The following is a 21,256-nucleotide window of genomic DNA, read 5'->3' on the forward strand; positions in this document are numbered from 1 at the left end:
TATTGGTCCTATATTGCTGCTGCTAGACAATGCTCTTGTACATTCTTCAGTTGATTCATTACCTAAGCATGAGGATGTTGATGTTATGTTCTTTCCACGGAACAGAACCAGTATACTACAACCGATGGATCAAAGTGTTATAGAAACAGTTAATAAAAAAATTCAACTTGAAGGAAAGTGTGAACATGATTGCAGACACCTGGAACAGTGTAAAAACTGAAATTCTAAAATGAGTATGGTTTTGTCATTTTTTAAAATTAACTTTACAGAGCATAAATAATAGTACAGTATAAAGTAACATACTGTATGTAATGCCATACTGTAGTTTGTACTGTGTGTATTTTTTATTTTAACGTTTTAATGAAGCTGATTCTGATTTTCAGTTGTTAACTGATAACGAGATAGTTATATCATTAAATGAACGTAACAAAAACAAAACAAATTCTTGTTTAATAGTTTCCTTTTTTTTAACAAAAAAATTAAAAAATAAGTTATGAAATTAAAAAAATAAAAAATACAAATATGTTGCTAGAATGCTGTTGTAAATAACAACTCTACCAGCCAACTCTCAAACAAACGAGCCTACAATATTTTAGATATTTCCACATGTTTATTAAGAGAGGTGTTTGTTGATATTAAATGAATTTAACTTATCAAACACCTTTTTTTTAGTAATATTCATTTATATTTTTTTGTGGTCATTTAATTTTTATAATGTGTTTGGTGTAATCTGTTCATTTAGTGAACAATAAGCAAAAAAACCCCCCCCCCACAATGAGATGAGGATGGTATGTATGATGTGTAAATGAAAAGTCGTGTATGATGACGTGTAAAATCGTGTAACATGTTGATGACATGAAGTCGTGTAATGATGACGTGTATGATGTCTTGACTCGGCCACCAAAATACACTGGTATCCATAGTCAGTATTCAAATTTATATAAAAGCAACTAACTTTTATTAGGATTTGACCCTCAGAACCTTTAACTTCGAAAATCAGCTGTTAAGCAACTGATTTTGCAATGATTAGTTGCAAACCACTAGACCAGTTCTCGTTGAGCTTCTAGTGTTCATTTGGCATAATTTTATAATTATCTATCTTTATTGATGTCCTCAATCTTTTGTGCCTTCTGAGTAAACAGTCTACTACAGACTGTTAACTAGTAGTGTTATACTTTGATAAGCAGTTTGCTTGTTGTTGTGTGTACATGCTTATTCTTTTTTTGTTGGACTTTTTAGTTTTTTTGTTATTTATCTTTGTCACTGCTTCTGTACTATACTGTACTGTACTAGTATTAGGAAACAAATTAGAAACCTTACTCTCATTTTGATGCAATTTGTGAAGGTAATTTCGTGTAGTGGTCTTATCAGGAAATTGATGAGAAAGAAGGTTGTCTAAATTTTTTTTATACATCCAATAGTACACATTTAGCAAATCTTTTTACTAATAAAGAATTTTACACAATATAACTAATTTCAGGCAGATGGTTGTATTTAGGTTTCACTAGTACAGCACATTGCAATGAATAATGTAAATTTGACCTTTGGTTTTTCTCCCCATGTCATCTGTGGTGTAAATAACAATTAGGGAAATTAGGAACAATTGTGAAGAAATAAATAAATTGTTGAAGTAAAAAAATGTGAGTCAGTCACTAATTTAAGACTTAACAGTTATAATAATTCTCATTGTAAAGGTGGGCCATAAAGTCCTGATTGGATTTGTTATAAGAGAAACTAAACAGCTTAATTATGTACTATATATATATATATATATATATATATATATTTAGTACATAATTAAGCTCAGCAAGGTATATTAATTACGAAAAACTGCCAAAAGGCTCATACAAGACTGTCAATGCAGTCTCTGTTAATCTTGCATCATGATGTTGTTGGCTGTAATTTTCTCTATGTTGTTAATTTACTCATTACTTATTACTCAAATTATTAACATAGTGATTTGACAAAAACATGCTGGTATATACTCTGTTGGGAAGGAGGCAAACTATTAAGACATAGGATTTAAAAAATTTTTGAGGTATTAGATTAGATTTACTTTAGCAAAAAAATATCTTATTGTAGCATAATTACTCTTCATGTAAATTTTGGCCCAGCCTGTACACAGTTAGGTAGAGAAAAAGTAACTATTTAATAAAGAATACTTAATGTTAAACTTTTATACATTTAAAAAGCAATTTAACTATTAATTCTCATTTATTTTTTAATTTAATTTTTGCAAAAGTGTCATTCCTATTAATAAGGTAATCTACTGGTTAAAATAGTTAAGTAGTGTTATTATCTGGTAAGCTTGTGTGAATTTGTTTTAGTACATGGCACATGGTAATGACATTACAGTTTTGATTGACCACTTTATAGAAAATGTATGTGAATGTTGTCGTATATGCAACTGGTCAATATGAAATGCCGTTATCCTTGTAAATCTAAGGATTCCTGTAGTAGTATTAGAATGATTACTCAGTAATTGAAAATTATAGTAAATATTTAAGAAAAGGGATATTTTCTTTCAGGTTACATGGGTCAAAGATGAGCTACCTTTGTTAAATAATCATAATCATATTACACTTGAAGATAAAGGAAACAAACATTTTCTTAAGATTTCTGGAACAAAAAGAAGTGATTTTGGATCATATAAATGCATTGGTCAAAATTCAAAAGGAAACAGCTCAAAAACTATTACACTTTCAGGTAATTTTCTTTTATTTTACAAAATTTCTCTTTTATTGGAATTTTCTTAACAGTTTAGTACCATTAAAATTGATTGAAGGAAAGCTTTCCATTAGTTTACATCATTTGTTTTATTTTTTCCCACCAATAATTAATTCTTATATTCATTAAATAATGTTAATTGTCCAACTAAAGAAAAATATAATATCAGTGTGAATTAAAGTAAGGCGGCTCAAGATTTGATATGATGATAACATTATAATGAAAATATTAAAATGTGAATTTATTTGAAGATATACAGAAACACATACAACATACCTGAAACAATATTAACATTTTTCTTTTCTGTTATGTTTGATCACAAAATTATAGGTTATGCAAATATATCCTCCCCTAAGTATCCTGTCATATTTAAAAACAGTAAATTAGTAATTGGGATTTCAATTAAGCTGTTGTTTTTTGATGTTCTCTTGAATCATGTAATTGATAGGGAATAGTGAATGTAAAACTTCAATGTTTAAAACTTGAACAAATGGTCTAAATGTATGACAGAAGCTAGTAATAAGGTAAGCTTTACATCTGAACGTTACTGTAGTTTGACAATAGTGCTGTTGGGCAATTGATAAGTAATATTGTGCTGACATCCATACTGCAATCTTGCTATTTATAGAAATTCTGTAATGAAAGTATTATTTTATACTTTCACCAAATGATGTGTATTTAAAAAAAAAGAAGAGATTAGATAGGGAAGGAAAAATTTTTAGTTTCATCATTTGGTCAACTTTCAGTTTTTTAAAAGGTCCTTGGCGTAAAATTTTGACTGAATTTCAATGGCAAAAATTCATGTTGAGATAAAAATGGTTGTATTTATAAATAATCTGTACTATTTTTACTGGACTGAGCATGCATGATACTCTTGTTTTCTTGGCCAATAAGTTAGTCTAAAAGATACCTTGTTTAAAGTATTATTTCTAACAATTTTTATATTTCATTAGTTATTTTTAAATGTAAATGTAAGAGTTAATAAATAGTGCTTAATACATTTTAAGATCATTCTTTGTGATGAATAAAAATATAGCAAGTATAGTAAGATGTAACAAGTTATAGAGTAGCTGTAGCTCAAAAGGCATCAATAAATACAATCCATTTTTTATATTCTCCATACGTTAAATTTGATGAAAATATTTCTTTTGAAGTACTTTAATATTCTAACATTCTTGACTAAATGAATTGAGATTTTTTTTTGTGATGGAGATGATAGATGAAGTAGTCACTAATATAATTTCAAACTGAATTTTTTCAGCAACTGAATACATGCTTTTTATGCTTTTGATTGTAAATGAACATGCAAAGATGTGCATACAAACAGTTACGTATATTAAGCTTTAATTGATTAGTTACAAATGAGAATATAATTCATTCAACAATTCTCTACATGTATCATTTTTATTATAACTATTAAACTGACTACTTTCCAAATTACTTATTTATATTCTGTGCTTACTATAAATTTTTGTATTATTGTTTAAATTCAAAACTTACTTATTTTTAATTGTCTTATACTGTGAATGATCTTGTACTTGAATTTAAAATATTAATTTTCAATATTTTTAAGTCAAGCATGTCTAAAGTATCCAAAAATAAATTATTATTTTATAACTTATTGTTATGAAATTTTTTTGTTTGAAAAATTGTAATTAAAGTAGTTTTGGGTAGTAATTAAATATTATTTGTAAAAATTATGTCATAGGGGTTCAGTTGGTATAAGAAGAATGCAGTGCAATATCAAATCAGTTTCAAAAGAATTATAAGAAAGTAAATTGTAAGGTTGGGAGAAAATTAAAGTTTATATTATTCATAATACTGATAAACTGTGTTTTTATTTACAAATTTTTGCTTAACTATTTTTCAAGAACTAACATATATATGTCAAGGAATGGATGTACTGTTAGAAAAAAAATGGTACTGTTATATTGGTAACCTTAAAATATTAATCATTATTGCTTGAGATTGTTATTTATTTGTGTCTGTATATCAAATACTAAAGATTATAAACGTGTTTGCTAAGTTTCTGAATATTTTTAGGCTCAGTGATGGCTAACATCTGTACCTTTTTTTCACCGGTTTTTTATTTTAGATGAAATAGCTGTTTCGGTTTTTAATTTATTTGGTACAAATTTGATAAAAGATGTGAAGAACCAAGTGTTTAGTAGTAATAGTATGAAAAGAATAACTTAGAATTTTCTTAACTTAGAATTTTTAGAATTTTCTTCCTCCCTACTTGTTAAAATATTGTATTCAATGCATTATTTTGTAACAAAAAGCGGTACATTAATGTTTTGCTTTACATTATGTAACTCAGTCATTACTGACACATGTTACAATGTCAAGACACCACTCAAGAGATCTTTCTACAGGAGTAATATTAACTCAGAGAGTATTATTACATTTAATTTCTTTGGTGAACAGGGTGAAGATATCACTTGTGTAGGCCTGAATAAAGTTACATTTTGGTTTACTTGGAAAGGTTAAATGCAATAATATATTCATTGTTGAATGAATTATATTCTCATTTGTAACTAATCAATTTAAGCTTAATATATGTAAGTGTTTGTATGTACATCTTTGCATGTTCATTTATAATCAAAAGCATAAAATAAACCACATGTATTCAGTTGCTGAAAGAATTCAGTTTGAAATTCTATTAGCGACTAGTTCATCTATCATTTCCTTCATCAAAAAAAAAACATCTCAGTTCATTTAGTCAAGAATGTTAGAATATTAAAGTACTTCAAAAGAAATATTTACATCAAATTTAACGTATGGAGAATATACAAAATGGATAGTATTTATTGAGACTTTGTGAAAAAAGTAATGGAAAACCAACTTTACTGCTTACTTTTTTTTATAACAAAATAGGATGAGATATTTTTTTATATTTGAGAATGGTTATGCTATTTTTAGGAGTAATTTATGATTCATATCAGATCACCTGCAGCAATTACAGTTAAGGTATAAAAAAACCTAGTTCCTAAATATCATACATTTCAATTAAAAAGAAGAAATTTGTGAAAATCAGATTAATCTAAAGCCAAGGTGGTAAACCTGGAGTATCAGTTATTTGTATATTTTTCTGGAGTAATTTTCCTTTTTTAAAGATACGTTTACTTTCATATAAGTTTTTTTTTTTACACGAGTTATAATATTCTAATATAAATATTTGTCAGTGTAGATTTGAACTTAGAGCTTCATCAGGGATTTGCTAGTTGATTTAAATGAGATATTAATTCTCAGCTTCTCTGGTGATACAGTCCTGTAATTTTAATATTCTGTTGTTCTATAGGTGGGGTTTACACAGCACTATTTTATGTATGAATTTATGTTGTTTGTTGGGAATTTTTCAATACACTATCCTGTCTTGCACTCTCTTAACATTTAACTATTTAAAATATAAATTAATTGAACATTGATAGCTATTGTTGGAAAACAAAATAAAAACCCTCATGTTACAATTGCCATGAGTTTTGTGAAGAAAGTACCAATTCCATGTTTCATGCCACTTTGTGTTATTTTTAAGTAAAATGTGAGTAAGTAAAATTCAGAGTACTATATTTTTAGTGACAAAAAATTATTTTCATTGGAAGAGTGTAATTCCAGCTTGAAAACCAAATGAAAACCTCTTTTTCTTATTAACATTTTCAGCCTAGTGACCATATTGGTGTACAAGGAGAACATGGTGAATGCCATGAACATTTTGCTGTGAAGCAAAGAAATTTCACCACGAAAAGATTCTGCTCACTTCATGGAGCAATAACAATAGAAACTGCTGCTCCTGATTTTGAATGTACCATAGAGGAATTGTTGAACAATTACTGTATACTAAAACTGTTATCTACTACATAAAAAAAATTATTTATCTAATTTTCAAACTTCTCATTTTAAAAACTTAAATTATATTACATCTGTTACAGATCAGTGTACAACAGACTCAATTATATTATGCCATGTAGTAGTAGTATAAAAATAATAAATTTATTAATGAAAAAAAAACTTTAGTTATAAAGATTGAAATGAGATTTAGAAATTTAATGTATGCACTGCATAAATAACAGGTGTGAAAACATTTGTGAAGTAGTAGAAATTCAGCAAAAATGATGCTTAGCCGCACAGTATAACAGTGTCCTTTTTACTTCCTTGTACGAAGTAAAGTATCAAGGAAAGTTTAAAGTCCAAAAGTGTCAAGAAAAGCTCAAAACCAAAAAAATTGGATTTTGGACTTCTCTTAACTGCTATAATAAGCCTTTATTGAGAGCTTTTCAATGATATATCATACGTGGTACTTATTTTCATAGGTTACAGAGTTATAACCAAATAACATTTTAATTAATAAAATATTTATTTTAATATTAAAATTTAATTAATTTTAATATTTATTTAAAAATCTGCAAAAAATTCCAAGAAGTGTTGTGCTCAGGAAAATCTTTACAGCAAGGTGTACAGGTGTTATACTGAATTCCTATGACAATTCCAATTATTTCCCCTGCTGGACTTATAACAAAGATATGTAAAATGGTCAATCCATTTGAAGTGTTGCAAACAATCATTCTGGTTGCTTGATTAATTAAAAAAAATTGAAACCTGTCCACTTGTTTCCTACATGTTTCAGGACACAGATTGTATTACTTCTTTATATGTAGGTGCATGTTAGTAGTTTTACCACTAAAAAATATTAATGGTGATATACCTTTACCTAAATTTTTTTGAATTTTTGAAAATTTCTTTTTAAAAAATTCAAATTTTGGCTTTAAATAACTGATGGGACTGGTGATAAAAATCTCAAATTTGCACAACTAGCAGTGTTTTTGTATGTTTATGGCAAATAAAAACGTGTCTTGTGTGTTGTTCTAATAAAAAAGTTATAACTTCTCAAAAATTATGAAAAACCTGTTAAAAGCAATACCATTTTGACTCACTGAATAAGTGTTCCAAGGGGGTTTCTTGTCTTCTTGGCACTTTACATTTTTTATATTTTAGCCCCTATGTTGTTGAAGTTTATGTTTTCAATATTTTTAAAATAATTTTTTTTAAATTATTAATCATCGTAATTTAATGATAACGCAACCAATACCAGTAACCTAATACAATTTTGATTCAAAAATGCTTGTAAAAATTACCCAAACTGAGATTTCAGTGAGTAGCCTATACCTTTTTTCAAGAATTCATTTTCATTTTTATACTGGTTTATTTTTGTTAACACTATCGAAGAAAAAATTGAATTATAGCAAAATTTTAATTATTCTTCAATGAAATAGCCTGTTTTTGTAGCAGTGAAAGTTTATTATTTAGTGTGGTTAATCAACAGCTGTGATATCTCTTCTGATAATTTCCTTGAAATTGTGTTAGAACGACCTGTCACTGTAGTTAGTTCAAGTGATGTCAACTTTCTCAGGACTTTGCTGATCGGTACGCACTCTTTGTCTTGTTGAGACTTTTAAAATGATGTACTTGGTCCAGCTGGGTAGAAAAATGAAAACCTGCACCCGTCATTTTCAAGATTAATAATATCTTTCTTTCTTTTTCCTGTTTAGCCTCCGGTAACTACCGTTTAGATAATTCTTCAGAGGATGAATGAAGATGATATGTATGAGTGTAAATGAAGTGTAGTCTTGTACATTCTCAGTTCGACCATTCCTGAGATGTGTGGTTAATTGAAACCCAACAACCAAAGACCGGTGTTCTTTGGTTGTTAACTGGCTTTACTAGGACTTGAACGCTGTAACTCTCGACTTCCAAATCAGCTGATTTGGGAAGACGCGTTAACCACTAGACCAACCCGGTGGTAAGATTAATATCTACAACTTCTATCCACCACTGATTGTCATACACACAAGCAATAGAGTATTTTTCCTTAAGTGAAAGAGGTACAATATTTTTTTGGTCTTCATTGTCCTTGGAGTGAAGTAAAGTATCATCTTACAATGCCTTCTGACACAGGAACATACTTGTGGTAGCTTCTAGTATCAACAACTCTTTCACATCAGTCAAAATGTTTTTTTAGAGTTTCTGAAATCTTAGCTTTGATTTAATCAAAAAATATTTGACATTTTTCAGCATGTGATTACAAAATGAATACTTTTCATCAACGTTTAGTATCTGACTGTTCCTCCCACACCATCAGGCATTTTTCCCAAGGGGTGATCCAAAGAAGTGCCATTTGGTTTCAAGGTCGAAGTCTTTTTTTGTGACTACAAATTAGCAAAATTCTTTTTATTTTTATACTGACTTGAAGCACCATCAGTAAAATAGAAGAGTTTTTAAAATGTTCTGATGTACTTCCTTGATATGGTCTGTTAAGTTTTTGAAAGCAATAAAATGTTGTATCTTGCTTCACTTATAATTCAAACACTTTTGTGTTGTAATATATTATTCTCTTGAAATAGAATATAAGAGAGTGAAGCTTGGCTGTTGACCCAATGGAAGCTTTTTATCTCATCTTGAACAAGAAATGAAACATTTTCAGCAAAGTCTGCCAACACCAAACATTCTTCTTCACCTAATTCTGATTTTTCTTCTTGAAAAACTGAGCTTGAGATTTTGACATGAAATTTTGAGTTTTCAGCTTTTCCAATTTTTTCACTAATGATTCAAAAAATTAATCTTTGGTCTGAAGAACAGTAATCATCTCTGCCCTATCAGCTGTTACCCACTGATTGTACATTACTGTATCTGGCAACACATCATACTCTGTGGAAAAGTTGAGTATGTTAAAGACTGCCTGCTTACCTGGAAATTTGGTCTACTTATTCATCATACAGCTGTATTTATCCTTGTCACAAACAAAGATGTCTACTAAGCCCTTATAAAGTTTGGGACCATCAGTCTTGAGTTTAATGTTCTGGTGGTGGGGGGCATACACAAACTGTATGAGTCCTGGATGCACCAACCAAGATACACCATTTTGGACAGAGGTTGTAGAACTTAGCCAAACACTTAGACACATTGAACTCTGATATTATTTTAGAGCTGATCCTAGATTGGGGAAGTAAACTGATAATTTTAACCTTATCTTTAGAAGCAGAACAAATTTTCTTTTAGTTTTAAAATAAGATCATCATATTCATGTGAAGAAGATTGAGCTGGTTTACATTTTCATAAACTTTGAGTCAAAACACAATTCAAGATAATTTTTTAATTTTTCAGATACCTTATTTATTTTAAATTCTAGTGCTGATGGCCTTTGATTGGTGCTTAATTTTTTTCAATTTTGATGGAGGTGATACACCCAAAATGGTACAAGCAGCATCCAATTTTTCAATATTGTGATGTGGGGCAATGTATTGCTCTTGGATTTCGCATTCATATAGTTCTTTGTTTTGCTGAGAAAAAATAGTTTTGAAACAGTTAACACTTTCTGGGAACTAAATTTAAATTTGGAAAAATGTGTTCTTTAAGAGCATTCTCTAATGTTATTTGTCTTAAGTTTTTGTTAACTGTTTTTTTTTTTTGAGTTCTCAAAGGGTCACAACTGAACTCTCCATACAGGTAACTGAATTTTGACAAAAACGTTTTTCATGATGTTTACAAACACTAGTGACATCTGAATTGACACATAAAAAAAATAAGTTGTTGGTTTTCATCAATAAATTCACAAATTTTAATGAATTCTTTTGGCACTGTACCATACTCTGTTTTATAACACTCTTCATTCACATAAATTCCTATGGAACATTATTCTTCTATTGTTTATGTGAAACTACTTGAAAATAATGTAAAAATTTAACTGATTTTAAAATTTGCAACTATAATATATTATTAAGTAAAACTTACTTACTTATTAAACACTTCCAAACATAGGATGAAATTTGATACATTTGGTAAAGATGTAAACAGTTCAGTGACTACTGTCAGACTGACCAGTCTGTAACTGCAAAGCTAAATGATGCAACAAGCATAAATGAGCGTTTTGCAACATGAATTTTCGTGATGACTGAAAATGACTTCAAGCACCTGTTATAACATGAAAACTGCAGTTGATTGATTTAAAGAAGCACACTTGGAGCATTTATTTAGCGAGTCAAAATGGTATTGCTTTTAACAGGTTTTTCATGATTTTTGAGAGGTTATAACTTTTTTATTAATACAATACACAAGAAATTTTTTTATTTGCCATAAACTTACAAAAACACTGCAAGTTGTGCAAATTTTTTTGATTTTTATCACCAGCCCCATCAGAGATATTTTAAGCCAAAATTTAAATTAAAAAAAAAAATTAGTTTTCAAAAATTCATAAAACTTTTAGGGGTAAGTATTTCACATTAATAATTTCACATTAACTAACAACATATTATACCTACACATAAACAAACAATCAAACTATGTATGCCATCCCTGTCTCTTGAAAAAATGACCAAAAGTGAAATTTCACCATTTTTCATGTTCAAATTTATTGATAATTTTCTCGGAAAGAGAGATCCATCTTTTACATTCAGAAAATATGAACAAATTGCTTTTTGTTTCATCCTTGCAGGACCAAATAGTGATTTAGTTATGATTTTTTTTTTGTAAACCTTTACAATCACAAAAATAGGTCTGTTATTTTATTGAGTTTCATTGATAGAAAGAAAAAAAGATAATTTTGTATTGATTAGAATGTTGTAGTAATGTTTTGTTTGTTATTAATTTCAGGTATACCAAGTAGACCGAAGTTTCAAGCTGCTGAAGAAGCATCAGGAACCGGAAGTCCTGTTCTAACATGGGCTGTTGACAGTTATGCTCCTATTTCAATCTATGAACTCCTTTACAGATTGCAAGATGTAGGTATTATAATGAATATATTTATGTAATTCATAAATATGGAAGCAAAGAGGAAAAATCTCAAAAACTAGTTTTACTAGTCCAATCATTCAAATGAAACAAAATAAAATACTTCCTACAAGATTAAATAAAGAAAAAGAATAAAAAAAAACTAAAGAAAAGATAAAAAACTAGTAGAGAGTAAAATTAGCATTTATAAAACATACTAAGTTTAACAGTAATTTAAGTATGTTAACCAACACGTTCTTTTAGTTAATTTGGAAGTACATACAAAATATTTCTGAGATAACAATTGCAGGGTTAAGAAAAAAATCACATAATTTGGTAACAGTTCAACAATGTATATATAGTGCAAGTAAATTATTTCTATTGAGAAGTGTAATGGTATAATTCAGTAAAATTACCCAATTACTTAATCAACTCTAAAAGAATGGTGACACAGCAAGGTAAACATTAATTTACAGACATATCCTCTTGTTTTCTACTAACTGTTATAATGTTATAATAAAAACTGTTATCAGTTACTGTATAATTAACATAATTTTGTTTAAATTTGTTAATGATTACTACAGAAATCTTCAATATTTAAACCTTTTAATTAATATGAATTCATTAGTGTTCTGCTGCACTTATAGTTAGTGTATGTGCTCACAAGTTTTCTGATTTGTATTTTTCAAAGTTTTGACCATGATGATAATTAAATGAGCGTAAGTAAGATGCTTCTATTTTACTGATAAATGGAACAGTTTCCTGATTTAATTTTATATTCATTTGGGTAAAAAAAATTGTTAAAAGCAATGATGTAAGATCTGGAATTATGTCTGGAAGTGGTTTGGTTAAAATTTCACTTATATAATGGTGGTAAAAGTATGTCTTTTTAACCTCTCATTGTATCCATGGATAATCTGTATTATTTTTTTTTTATTAGTAATAGTCTGAGGATAAGTTCAGTTTTTGAATTCTATTTTTCATTAAAGTAAATTTTTTTTTTTGCTTGATATCATGAGATATGGAAACTGAATTTTTGTAGCATATGAAAGAAAAATGCCATGCCTGACCGGGAATTGAAGTTAGGACTTCCAGATGAAATGCAGAGACCCTACTACTCTGCCACAGAGATCGGCTCTGTTATATTTAATTTATTAGATGGGAAGGGCAGTTTTTGTTAAGATAAGGTTGACTAATATGTGATATGCCCATCAGTTTTGTAAAATTTGTGTTATTTTAAAAAAAGCTCTCATATTTTTGTTTTATTAGGATTAGTAAACTACAATTTTTTTTTCTGTTATTTATGTTATGCAAAGATTTTTTCAAAATAATAATATTGTTATTAATAGTCTAACAGCTACTGCACTTTCTCATTCGTTTACCAGAAAGCATTTATCAAACTCTTTGTGGGATCGGTTTGTGGTCAATATAAGATAACTTTGCCTTATGTTTGTTCATTGCAGTAACTTAAAAGGGTTGTTTATTTTTTATTTTTTTTATTATTTTCATTACAGTACAGAAAATTTTAATTTTTAAATATTTCTTTCAATCGTGTGATGTATAAGAAATGTTATTTTGATAAATTATGAATGTATGTGTGCTTTTTATTCTTGAAGAAAAATATGACATAGATATTTTTGGTGAGAGTTCTCAAGATAGAACTTTTCAACATATTATTCCGGAGAGATGAATAAATAATTTTTATTTTTTTTATACACTTGTCAATAATAAATTACTATTTGTTTACAGAAAGGTGAATGGAAATCTATTGATGTTCCTGTTGAAGGTTCTGAAAGACCAGGAACTAATACATTTATAGCAAAACATACATTAAATGAGTTGGAACCAGGTACCTACCAGGCCCAGCTGAGAGCAAAGAATATTTATGGTTGGTCTGAGTTATCAGAACTGCACACTTTCTCTGGAAGTAAGTTTTTTGTTTTAAGTTATTTTATGTGGAGTAAGTTTGTTGTTTTAATTTATACCATCTATTAAAATCATTAGTGATCATATAGAGAACTGTACACGGAGTCAGTGTTATTGCAAGCAATCATGCTGCTGTCTACCTCACTGAGACAGTCGAGTAAAATGTTTTTTATAAAATAATTTTAATTTTTTCAACTCTATATGAGTTCATTTTAAATGCATAAATGTCAGGCCTTGTTTTTTATCAATAATTTGTAAAATCAGTGAAATTCTTTGTTATTATTAGTGCTGGAAATCTGTTAAGATTTGAAATGTTATTTAGTTAAGCTTCATAAAAAAGATTGTTTGGTATGGATTTTGTTGAGCAATATTCATTGATTGCAAACTACTTTCATAAAGTGGCTAATTTATGTGAAATTTAATGTTGATTCATTTTAAATAATGGTTTCTATTTCTCATTTAAAATATTTGCAAAACGTGTAAGTCCAGCACTGATTGTTTTTAGTACTAGATGCAATACCTTTCTTATAATCTTAATTATTTTGTAACTTTTTGTTGCTTTGTTCTGCTCTACTGAATTTTCAATGTAATGTTATTAACCACACATATATTTTTAGTGCGTTATATTTCATGAATGACTGTTGTTTTTACCTTCTTCGTTTCACTTATTTCTGGGAATGGAATTCATTGAGTTAACCAAGAGAATTTATTGAGTTTATTGATTTAACCAGGATTTTGATTTCTTGGGTGATTTCTTAAACATTCATAAATAAAATCTTATTTACAAAATATCTATTATAGGTATGCAAAAATTAATAAATAATTGCTCTGATTTAAAGAAGTAATTCGACTTTGTTTTTAAATAAGATGATATGAAAACAAATTTTACAAGATAATATATGTTAAAAATTAGCTTATATAATGAAATTTATTCCCTTTTAAGAGGGCAGTTCAGAAAGTAACCTCCATTGTAGCATAGTGTTAGTAGTAGTATTAGTGAGGCCACCAGTGACACATCGGCGTACTCTGAATCAATATGCTTCCAGCTGTGTCAGTGTGAGCCTCATGCTTTAGCTTGTTGACTTGTTATAACCTAAAAACATGAGCGCTGCAGTAGAAAATCCTGCAAAATGCGGGTGCATGCTGTCATAAGATTTCTTTGGGTACAAAATGCTTTGGCAGCAGAAATCCATCGTCAGTTGTGTACTATGTGTGGGCCAAACATTATGAGTGACTGTAGTGCAGTAATGGGTCCAATTTTAAAAAAATGGAAGGACAAAGATCCATGAAGAAGAGATTGGTAGGCCTTCTGTTGTGAGTGATGATCTTGTCAGTGGAATTGATGTAAAAGTGCTTGAAAATTGAAGATTCACCATCTTTCCGAATAATTTCTGCAAATTTCTCATATGGTTTTGTATGAGATAGTCGCTGATAAATTAGGTTACTGGAAGTTCTGTGCTTGGTGGGTCTCAGAGATCTATTGAATGAACCAAATGAATGGGCTTTGCCTTAGACTTCCTTTCATGCTATGCCCGTGGAAGGAGAAAGTTTTTTGAAGAAAATTATGTCTGCGGATGAAACATGGGTGGCCTACTTGATCACCAAAACGAAATAACAGTCAATGCCTGGGGCCATACCAATCTTCTGTGCAAGCCTGCCAAATTTTGTCAGCAAAGAAGGTTATGGCTGTGGTTTTTTGGGATGCCAAGGGAATTCTCCAAGTCAATTTTATAGAACGCGGTATGGCAATTATTTCACCAGTCTATTGTAAAACTTTGAAAAAACTTAGGCGAGCCATTCAGAACAAACATTGCAGTATTCTGCCATCTGGTGTTTTTTTTCTTCATAACAATGCTCATCCTCACAGTGGTTGAAGAACTCATGAATTTGCAATGGTACATTTTTTGATCATCCATATAGCCTGGCCTTGGCACTTGCATGAAGAAATGGCTTGGCTTGCGTTGCAGCACTTCAATGACAATTTTCAAAATGCCATGAAAGGTTGGCTAGATTTCCAGGTGGAATTTTTTGAAGGTATTTGTAAATTAGTGAAATGCTAATGAATTTAATTTTTAAATTCAAGCATTTAAAAATGGTTGAATTTAAATGGTGACTACATTGAAAAATGGTTAGCTGTATTTTTAAGTTGTACATAAATAAATATTTTTATCTATAACTTTTTATTTGTAGCCAAATGGAAGTTACTTTTTGAGCCGCCGTTGTATTATGATAAAACCATTATACCTTATCTGTAGAATTCATAATTATAACAAAAGTTATTCCCTGAAGTAATATAACAGGCATAATATTAAAAAATAATGATTCATCTAAGTTGCTCAGGCACTCTATTATTCATAATGGTAAGTAATTTTAATTCCAGTTGCAATACTTTTTATAATTTACAGTATTTTTTGTAGTTATGATAATATTGTAGTGATGATAAAAAGGTTGTGTTTTTTATGTTCATTTCTTGTTTATAATCAAAATATTTCTTTATGCCTTCATTGTTAATTACCCTAAAATTTTACATTTCTATCTAACTCCACTGTTGTACTTGACAATACTCTTCATCATACAGAGAACACAGAATTCATCATCATAACACAGAATTAATTAACGAAACAGAAATTAACATTTATTATTTTTACTACGATAAATTCAACAAACAAATTATAAATAAAAAATGTTATATAGTAAGTGAAGAATTTTTCAGTTTTAAGAGCTATCATCCTGGAGTTCAGCAGAATGATTTCTTTAGATTGGAGTCAATATATAAAAGTGCAAAAAGAAATAAAATATTTGTTACAACAGCAGTATGTAATAGAAAGTGCTATCCATAAAAAAGGATTATGTGTGGGTTTGTTTGTTGTATGTGCTCACATTTTTATTTTAGCTGCTATTGGTGCAGAATGGACCAATGGTGGTGCATCGGGCGGCTGCGCATGAACAAGGATGATTTATTTATTGATAAGGATGATTTATCTAAAATTATATTTGTGTTTTGGGGATAAAAAGGAAAAAAATTGGGGTTAGAGTGTGTTAAAAAATTACAACTCGAGAAACGGCTAAGAATGTTCAGGATTTTGAAGCTTTTGTTGTAAAATTTTTTGTTGTTAGTACACTAAATTCATGAATGTTATTTAGTTACAATTGGCAAAAACATTTAACTAAATCATTGTAATGAAACATACATAAACCATGTAACATTTTCATGGCGAGCCATGGGCCTTCCTTTTTTCTACTTTATAATAAATGTTGTTCACAAAGAATCGCTCGATGAAACACTACAAAAAATGTATTTCTTCTATACAAAAAGAAAAAAAAATACAGTTTCACTTTGGTTATCAAAATTATACATTGCAAACAGTATTCTATAAATAGATATTGTAAATTAGCTATATATATTGTAAATAGTTATAATTAATTATTGTTGTTATAATTATATTGTGTTGTAAATTATTTCAACTTCATTTACTCAAAGCAGATTTTGTTTATTTTTACTAATTTTTCTGTTTTTACTGATGATAGTTTAATTTAATGCAAATTTAGTATTAAATTTTAATCTCTTTAGTAAATAGTTCTGAACATTTATTGATCTTCACTAGTTTATTTAGTAAACATCATTCTTTTGTATGAAAACACAGTGACAAAAATTTATTACATAATAATGAAAATTCGACTAAAATATTAGAAAAATATTTTTTTGCTGTTTAGATTTATTCAAAAAGTAATATTAATCAACAAAAATGTATTAGATAAAAATTTGTGTGGATTAAGGGGAATAAGAATGGATTATTGATCTTTTTTTTGTAGATTTTAATTTTTGTTATTTACTTTTTATCATGAGTTTTTTTCATCAAATTTTATAATTTTATTTATTTTTTTTTTAAGTTTTCTTTTTTTATTTATATTTTCAGATGTAGTTAATTCAGAAGAGCCTTCTGAAACTGGTTTGAAATTAGGTAAGTGAGTGATTTGTTATTCTGAGTTTTTCTTTTTATTTATTATTTTATATTGTTAGAGGTTAATTTTTTTGTTCTTTCTAAAAATATTCCTTGAGGGTTACAGTCATAGTTATTTTTAGTAATCGCTATCATTTATCAACAAGGGTTCATACTGAAAACCATGATAGAACATACATTTGTTATTTAGAGAATGGAATAGTCATTCCTGAAAATATTTATATAAGGAGTTTATTCAAAGAATAGAAATTATCATAGAATTCTACTTTTCAAAGGTTTTGTAAACTTGCAAGAGTTTTGCAGGTTCTTTTTGAAATTGAATACAATTTTTATTTTTCAACGCAAAATGTTTGTATAAACTAAGTCATGATTATCTGCTTGGAAGTAGTTTCTAACATATTAGTCGAGTTTAATGCTCAAAATTTAATTATGTAAATTTTAAATAATTTGGTGCATTCACTTTAAGTTAGTGTTATCATTAATAAATAAATCACCAAATAAAGTAATAGAATGAAACTGATAAATTTAGATTACGTTTGATTCTCAGTTGATCTTAAATCATTATTTTTTTTTAATAATATAATATGATATTTATGAAAAAAAAACTGCAATTAATCATTTCTTTTCCTCGTATTTTGAGAAAGGAATTTTTTTCTAAGGATGGGGTTAGAATGTAAAAGCTGTGCAATTTAGCCAACAATATTCTTAAAATAAACTGGTCTATTAATAAACTTAAGTAGTTTATGTAGTAATGAAGTAGTATGATTAGTGTTTGCTATTATTAGAAACCAAAAACTAACTTATGAAAAGACATTTAAGTTTTTACATTTTTAAGACATTTTAAACTGTTATATTGGCTGTTTACATAGTAAATATTAATTTCTGTTTTTTAACGTTATCAATCTGTGTTTCTACTGTTGAATTGAAACTTGGATCAAGGTTATTTATTATATGTAGAGAGTTATGGTGTCAGTTACAACTGTAGAGATAGATAGTAATGTAAATTTTAGAGTAATTAATAATGAAGACATAAAGACATATTTTTGATTATAAACAAGAAATGAATATTCAGAATATACAACTTTTTTATTTTGACTCATAGCTTCAATAAATACTATAAATCAGTAGTTCCCAAATTCTTGGCACCCTTGCTGAATCTAGATTTTCCCAAGGGACCCTTTTTTAAAATTTTTAAATTGCACTTTGCAAAATAGCCAATAATTTTTTGTAAAGGTTACGTAAAAAAATAGAAAAAACACATTTTAGATCATAAAAAAAATGTAATTGAAAAAATTCAACTGCAATAATGTGCCAATTATCCACAGACCAATTAACCAGGATTTGGATTATCCATGTTTGGGTCATTTGTACGTTACATATTTCCCTAACATCATATTAAATAAGTTCCATTGTTCTGTAATAGAACTACATGTACAAATAGTACTATAGTTTTTTATTTTCTGGTTCCTGAAGTGTTACAGTCGCTAAAAAATATAGAAGGATGTGAAAATGTTGATGAAAATATTCTATAGTGGTTAAATGTGGATGCATGTATTTCAGACTACAAGAATTGAGTAATGATTATTTAATAGCGTTAAAGAGCTGATGCCTTTTTTCATTTTCTTTTTCCCCTCCCCTGAGCCACACCCACAGCTAACTATAACTCAGCCTGGGAGAGTGTCCTTTAACTCTAATGGGCTAAATTACATTTCTAAACCTTTTTAAATATGTTTTCTAGAAGTAATATTGACTTGTTTTTAATTTGTAAAACTGATAATAAATTATTTGTAGAACTGGATTGATTCTTTGATATATCTGCTGATTAACTACAAATGGAGCATTATTTGTTGTTCCTTTTTTGGAAATAATCTCTCAAAGGCTGAAAAAACATCTTTTACGTGATTATTGGTGATATAACTAGGCCAAACTTGGCAACTTCCAATACTCACTCCTTAGCAGATCAGTTATTGTGAGGTGTACTATTTTATTATTAAAAGAAAATTAACAAATATATTAACTTTAAAACTATTTATTTTCTGTAATAATGAAGTACCTATAGTAATATGAACAGACCCTGAAACTCCCAGACTATGAAAATTAATTAAAAAATATTTAGTGAAAAAACAGAACCGGAATTTACTTGATTATAAAAAGCGATGACTGTTGGCAAAACTCTTTTATAGATGCTTCTTAAGGCCAATTAGACTGGATCTATGCAGGTTTTAGGTATAACAAGATTTGTTATTATTAGTAACAACAAAGGAGAGTAAGCTGCTGCTAGAATATTACGGTAAGTCCTGTTGGAAGTTATAAATCATAATAAGATTGTAATTCATTTATGTTCACAGCATTCATTGTTTACTTGTGTTAAGATGTTAACATCCACTATCAGATGGCTGTTGGTAATAAATATTTTATTATTTTTACATGGATTCCTTATGTCTTTTAAAGAAAATTCTAATAAATATTATTTTTACAGAATCATCAGTAAACAATTCGAATGCTGCTTCAGAGTTAAGGATATCATTAGCTTTTGTTGCATCACTCTTAATAGCACAGTTCTATTGCTAATGTATCGTTTATGTAAGTATTTTTAAACATATAATTAAAACAACCATTAGTTCAAAGAAAAAAATTGTTCAGAGATCTTTCTTCAGTTAATATTATAACAACTAAACAAGTGTTAGTACATTAGATGTCCACTGGGGACATCAATACTGATTTCTTTCATTACAAGTAATAATTTATTTTGAACATCAAACAATGTCAAATTGAAAATTTTTCTTCAAAATTGCCATAGAGACATTAACGTTGATTGAAAAAGCATGTGATTAACTGTCAATGAAAAAAATCAAGGTGGCACAAGTTTTAATAAGAGATATATATTGATGTTTATGATATTCTTTCAGTATATGAGGCTGTCCAAAAAATTTTTGAAACTACACACATATGTAATAACTTCTGTAAAATCTCAATATCAATCAGAACTACTGGGAGGGATGACTAAGTATTATTAGTTAATGGTTGGCATCAAGTTAAAATAAAAATGGTTAATGTCAGTGTCAATTGGATATTATGCGATAGCTCAGGATCCTACTTCCATTACATTGAAGTGTAATTGCTTTAATTAGATTTCATATTTTTTTTTTTTTACCGATTTACTCATCATTGGGGGTTTATTATTATTGGATTGGGGATATTATTATTCGTCATTGGGGGTATAATAGTTGATTGCTATTCTTACCAGTGATCGGCTAATACTACTTGTCTCAGAATAACTGTATTGTCCAGACAGCAAAATTGCCCCATCCTCTGAAGCAATACTTAATGGTGGTCCTGGAGGTTAAACAAAATAAAAAAAAAGATGAATAGGATATGGATTTGATTCCTGCCAGCAGTATTTGACATTTTTCATTTGTTATTTCATTCATCTCATTGTTTATTATCAAACTAAGCATAGAAGCATTCTGACATCATAATAATTAAATATGAAAAGAATTAGATGTTAAAAAACCTGTGATTTAGAATGTTAATGGGTTTATTAGTATCATTTTCAAATCAATTCAGAATATATGTTCATGTCACTTAACAGGATTGAGACTGAATTAAATGTCACGTTCATTAAAGAAAGTATGGTAATGTTGGACACACCTCTACACACACATACCCACCCCCACATATACACACACACCCACCCCACTACACACACACACACACCCACACCAACACCCACCCATACACACACACATTTATGTATATATATATATATATAAAATTATTAAAAATGAAATTGGCTATTTATTCGCCAAAACAACAAGCTTAATTTAAAACTTACCAATTTATATAAAGAGCAATATAAATTGGTTTTATATTGTATAAAT

At 28.5% G+C, this 21,256-nt stretch overlaps 1 protein-coding gene across 2 annotated transcripts in view; it reads left to right on the top strand.

Annotated features, from left to right (window-relative positions):
• The window catches only part of LOC142319423 (limbic system-associated membrane protein-like), a 194,132-nt gene that overhangs the window by 163,420 nt on the left and 9,456 nt on the right, over positions 1–21,256 (top strand). For both annotated transcript variants that reach the window (XM_075356692.1, XM_075356693.1), the window contains exons 7-11: positions 2,529–2,706; positions 11,371–11,498; positions 13,237–13,414; positions 17,331–17,375; positions 19,855–19,958. In XM_075356692.1, coding sequence (XP_075212807.1) covers positions 2,529–2,706; positions 11,371–11,498; positions 13,237–13,414; positions 17,331–17,375; positions 19,855–19,946 — 621 coding nt within the window. In that variant the 3' untranslated portion in view covers positions 19,947–19,958. The remainder of the gene's footprint in view (positions 1–2,528; positions 2,707–11,370; positions 11,499–13,236; positions 13,415–17,330; positions 17,376–19,854; positions 19,959–21,256) is intronic.

This window comes from Lycorma delicatula, chromosome 2 (assembly GCF_047948215.1).
Source record: "Lycorma delicatula isolate Av1 chromosome 2, ASM4794821v1, whole genome shotgun sequence".
NCBI lineage: Eukaryota > Metazoa > Arthropoda > Insecta > Hemiptera > Fulgoridae > Lycorma > Lycorma delicatula.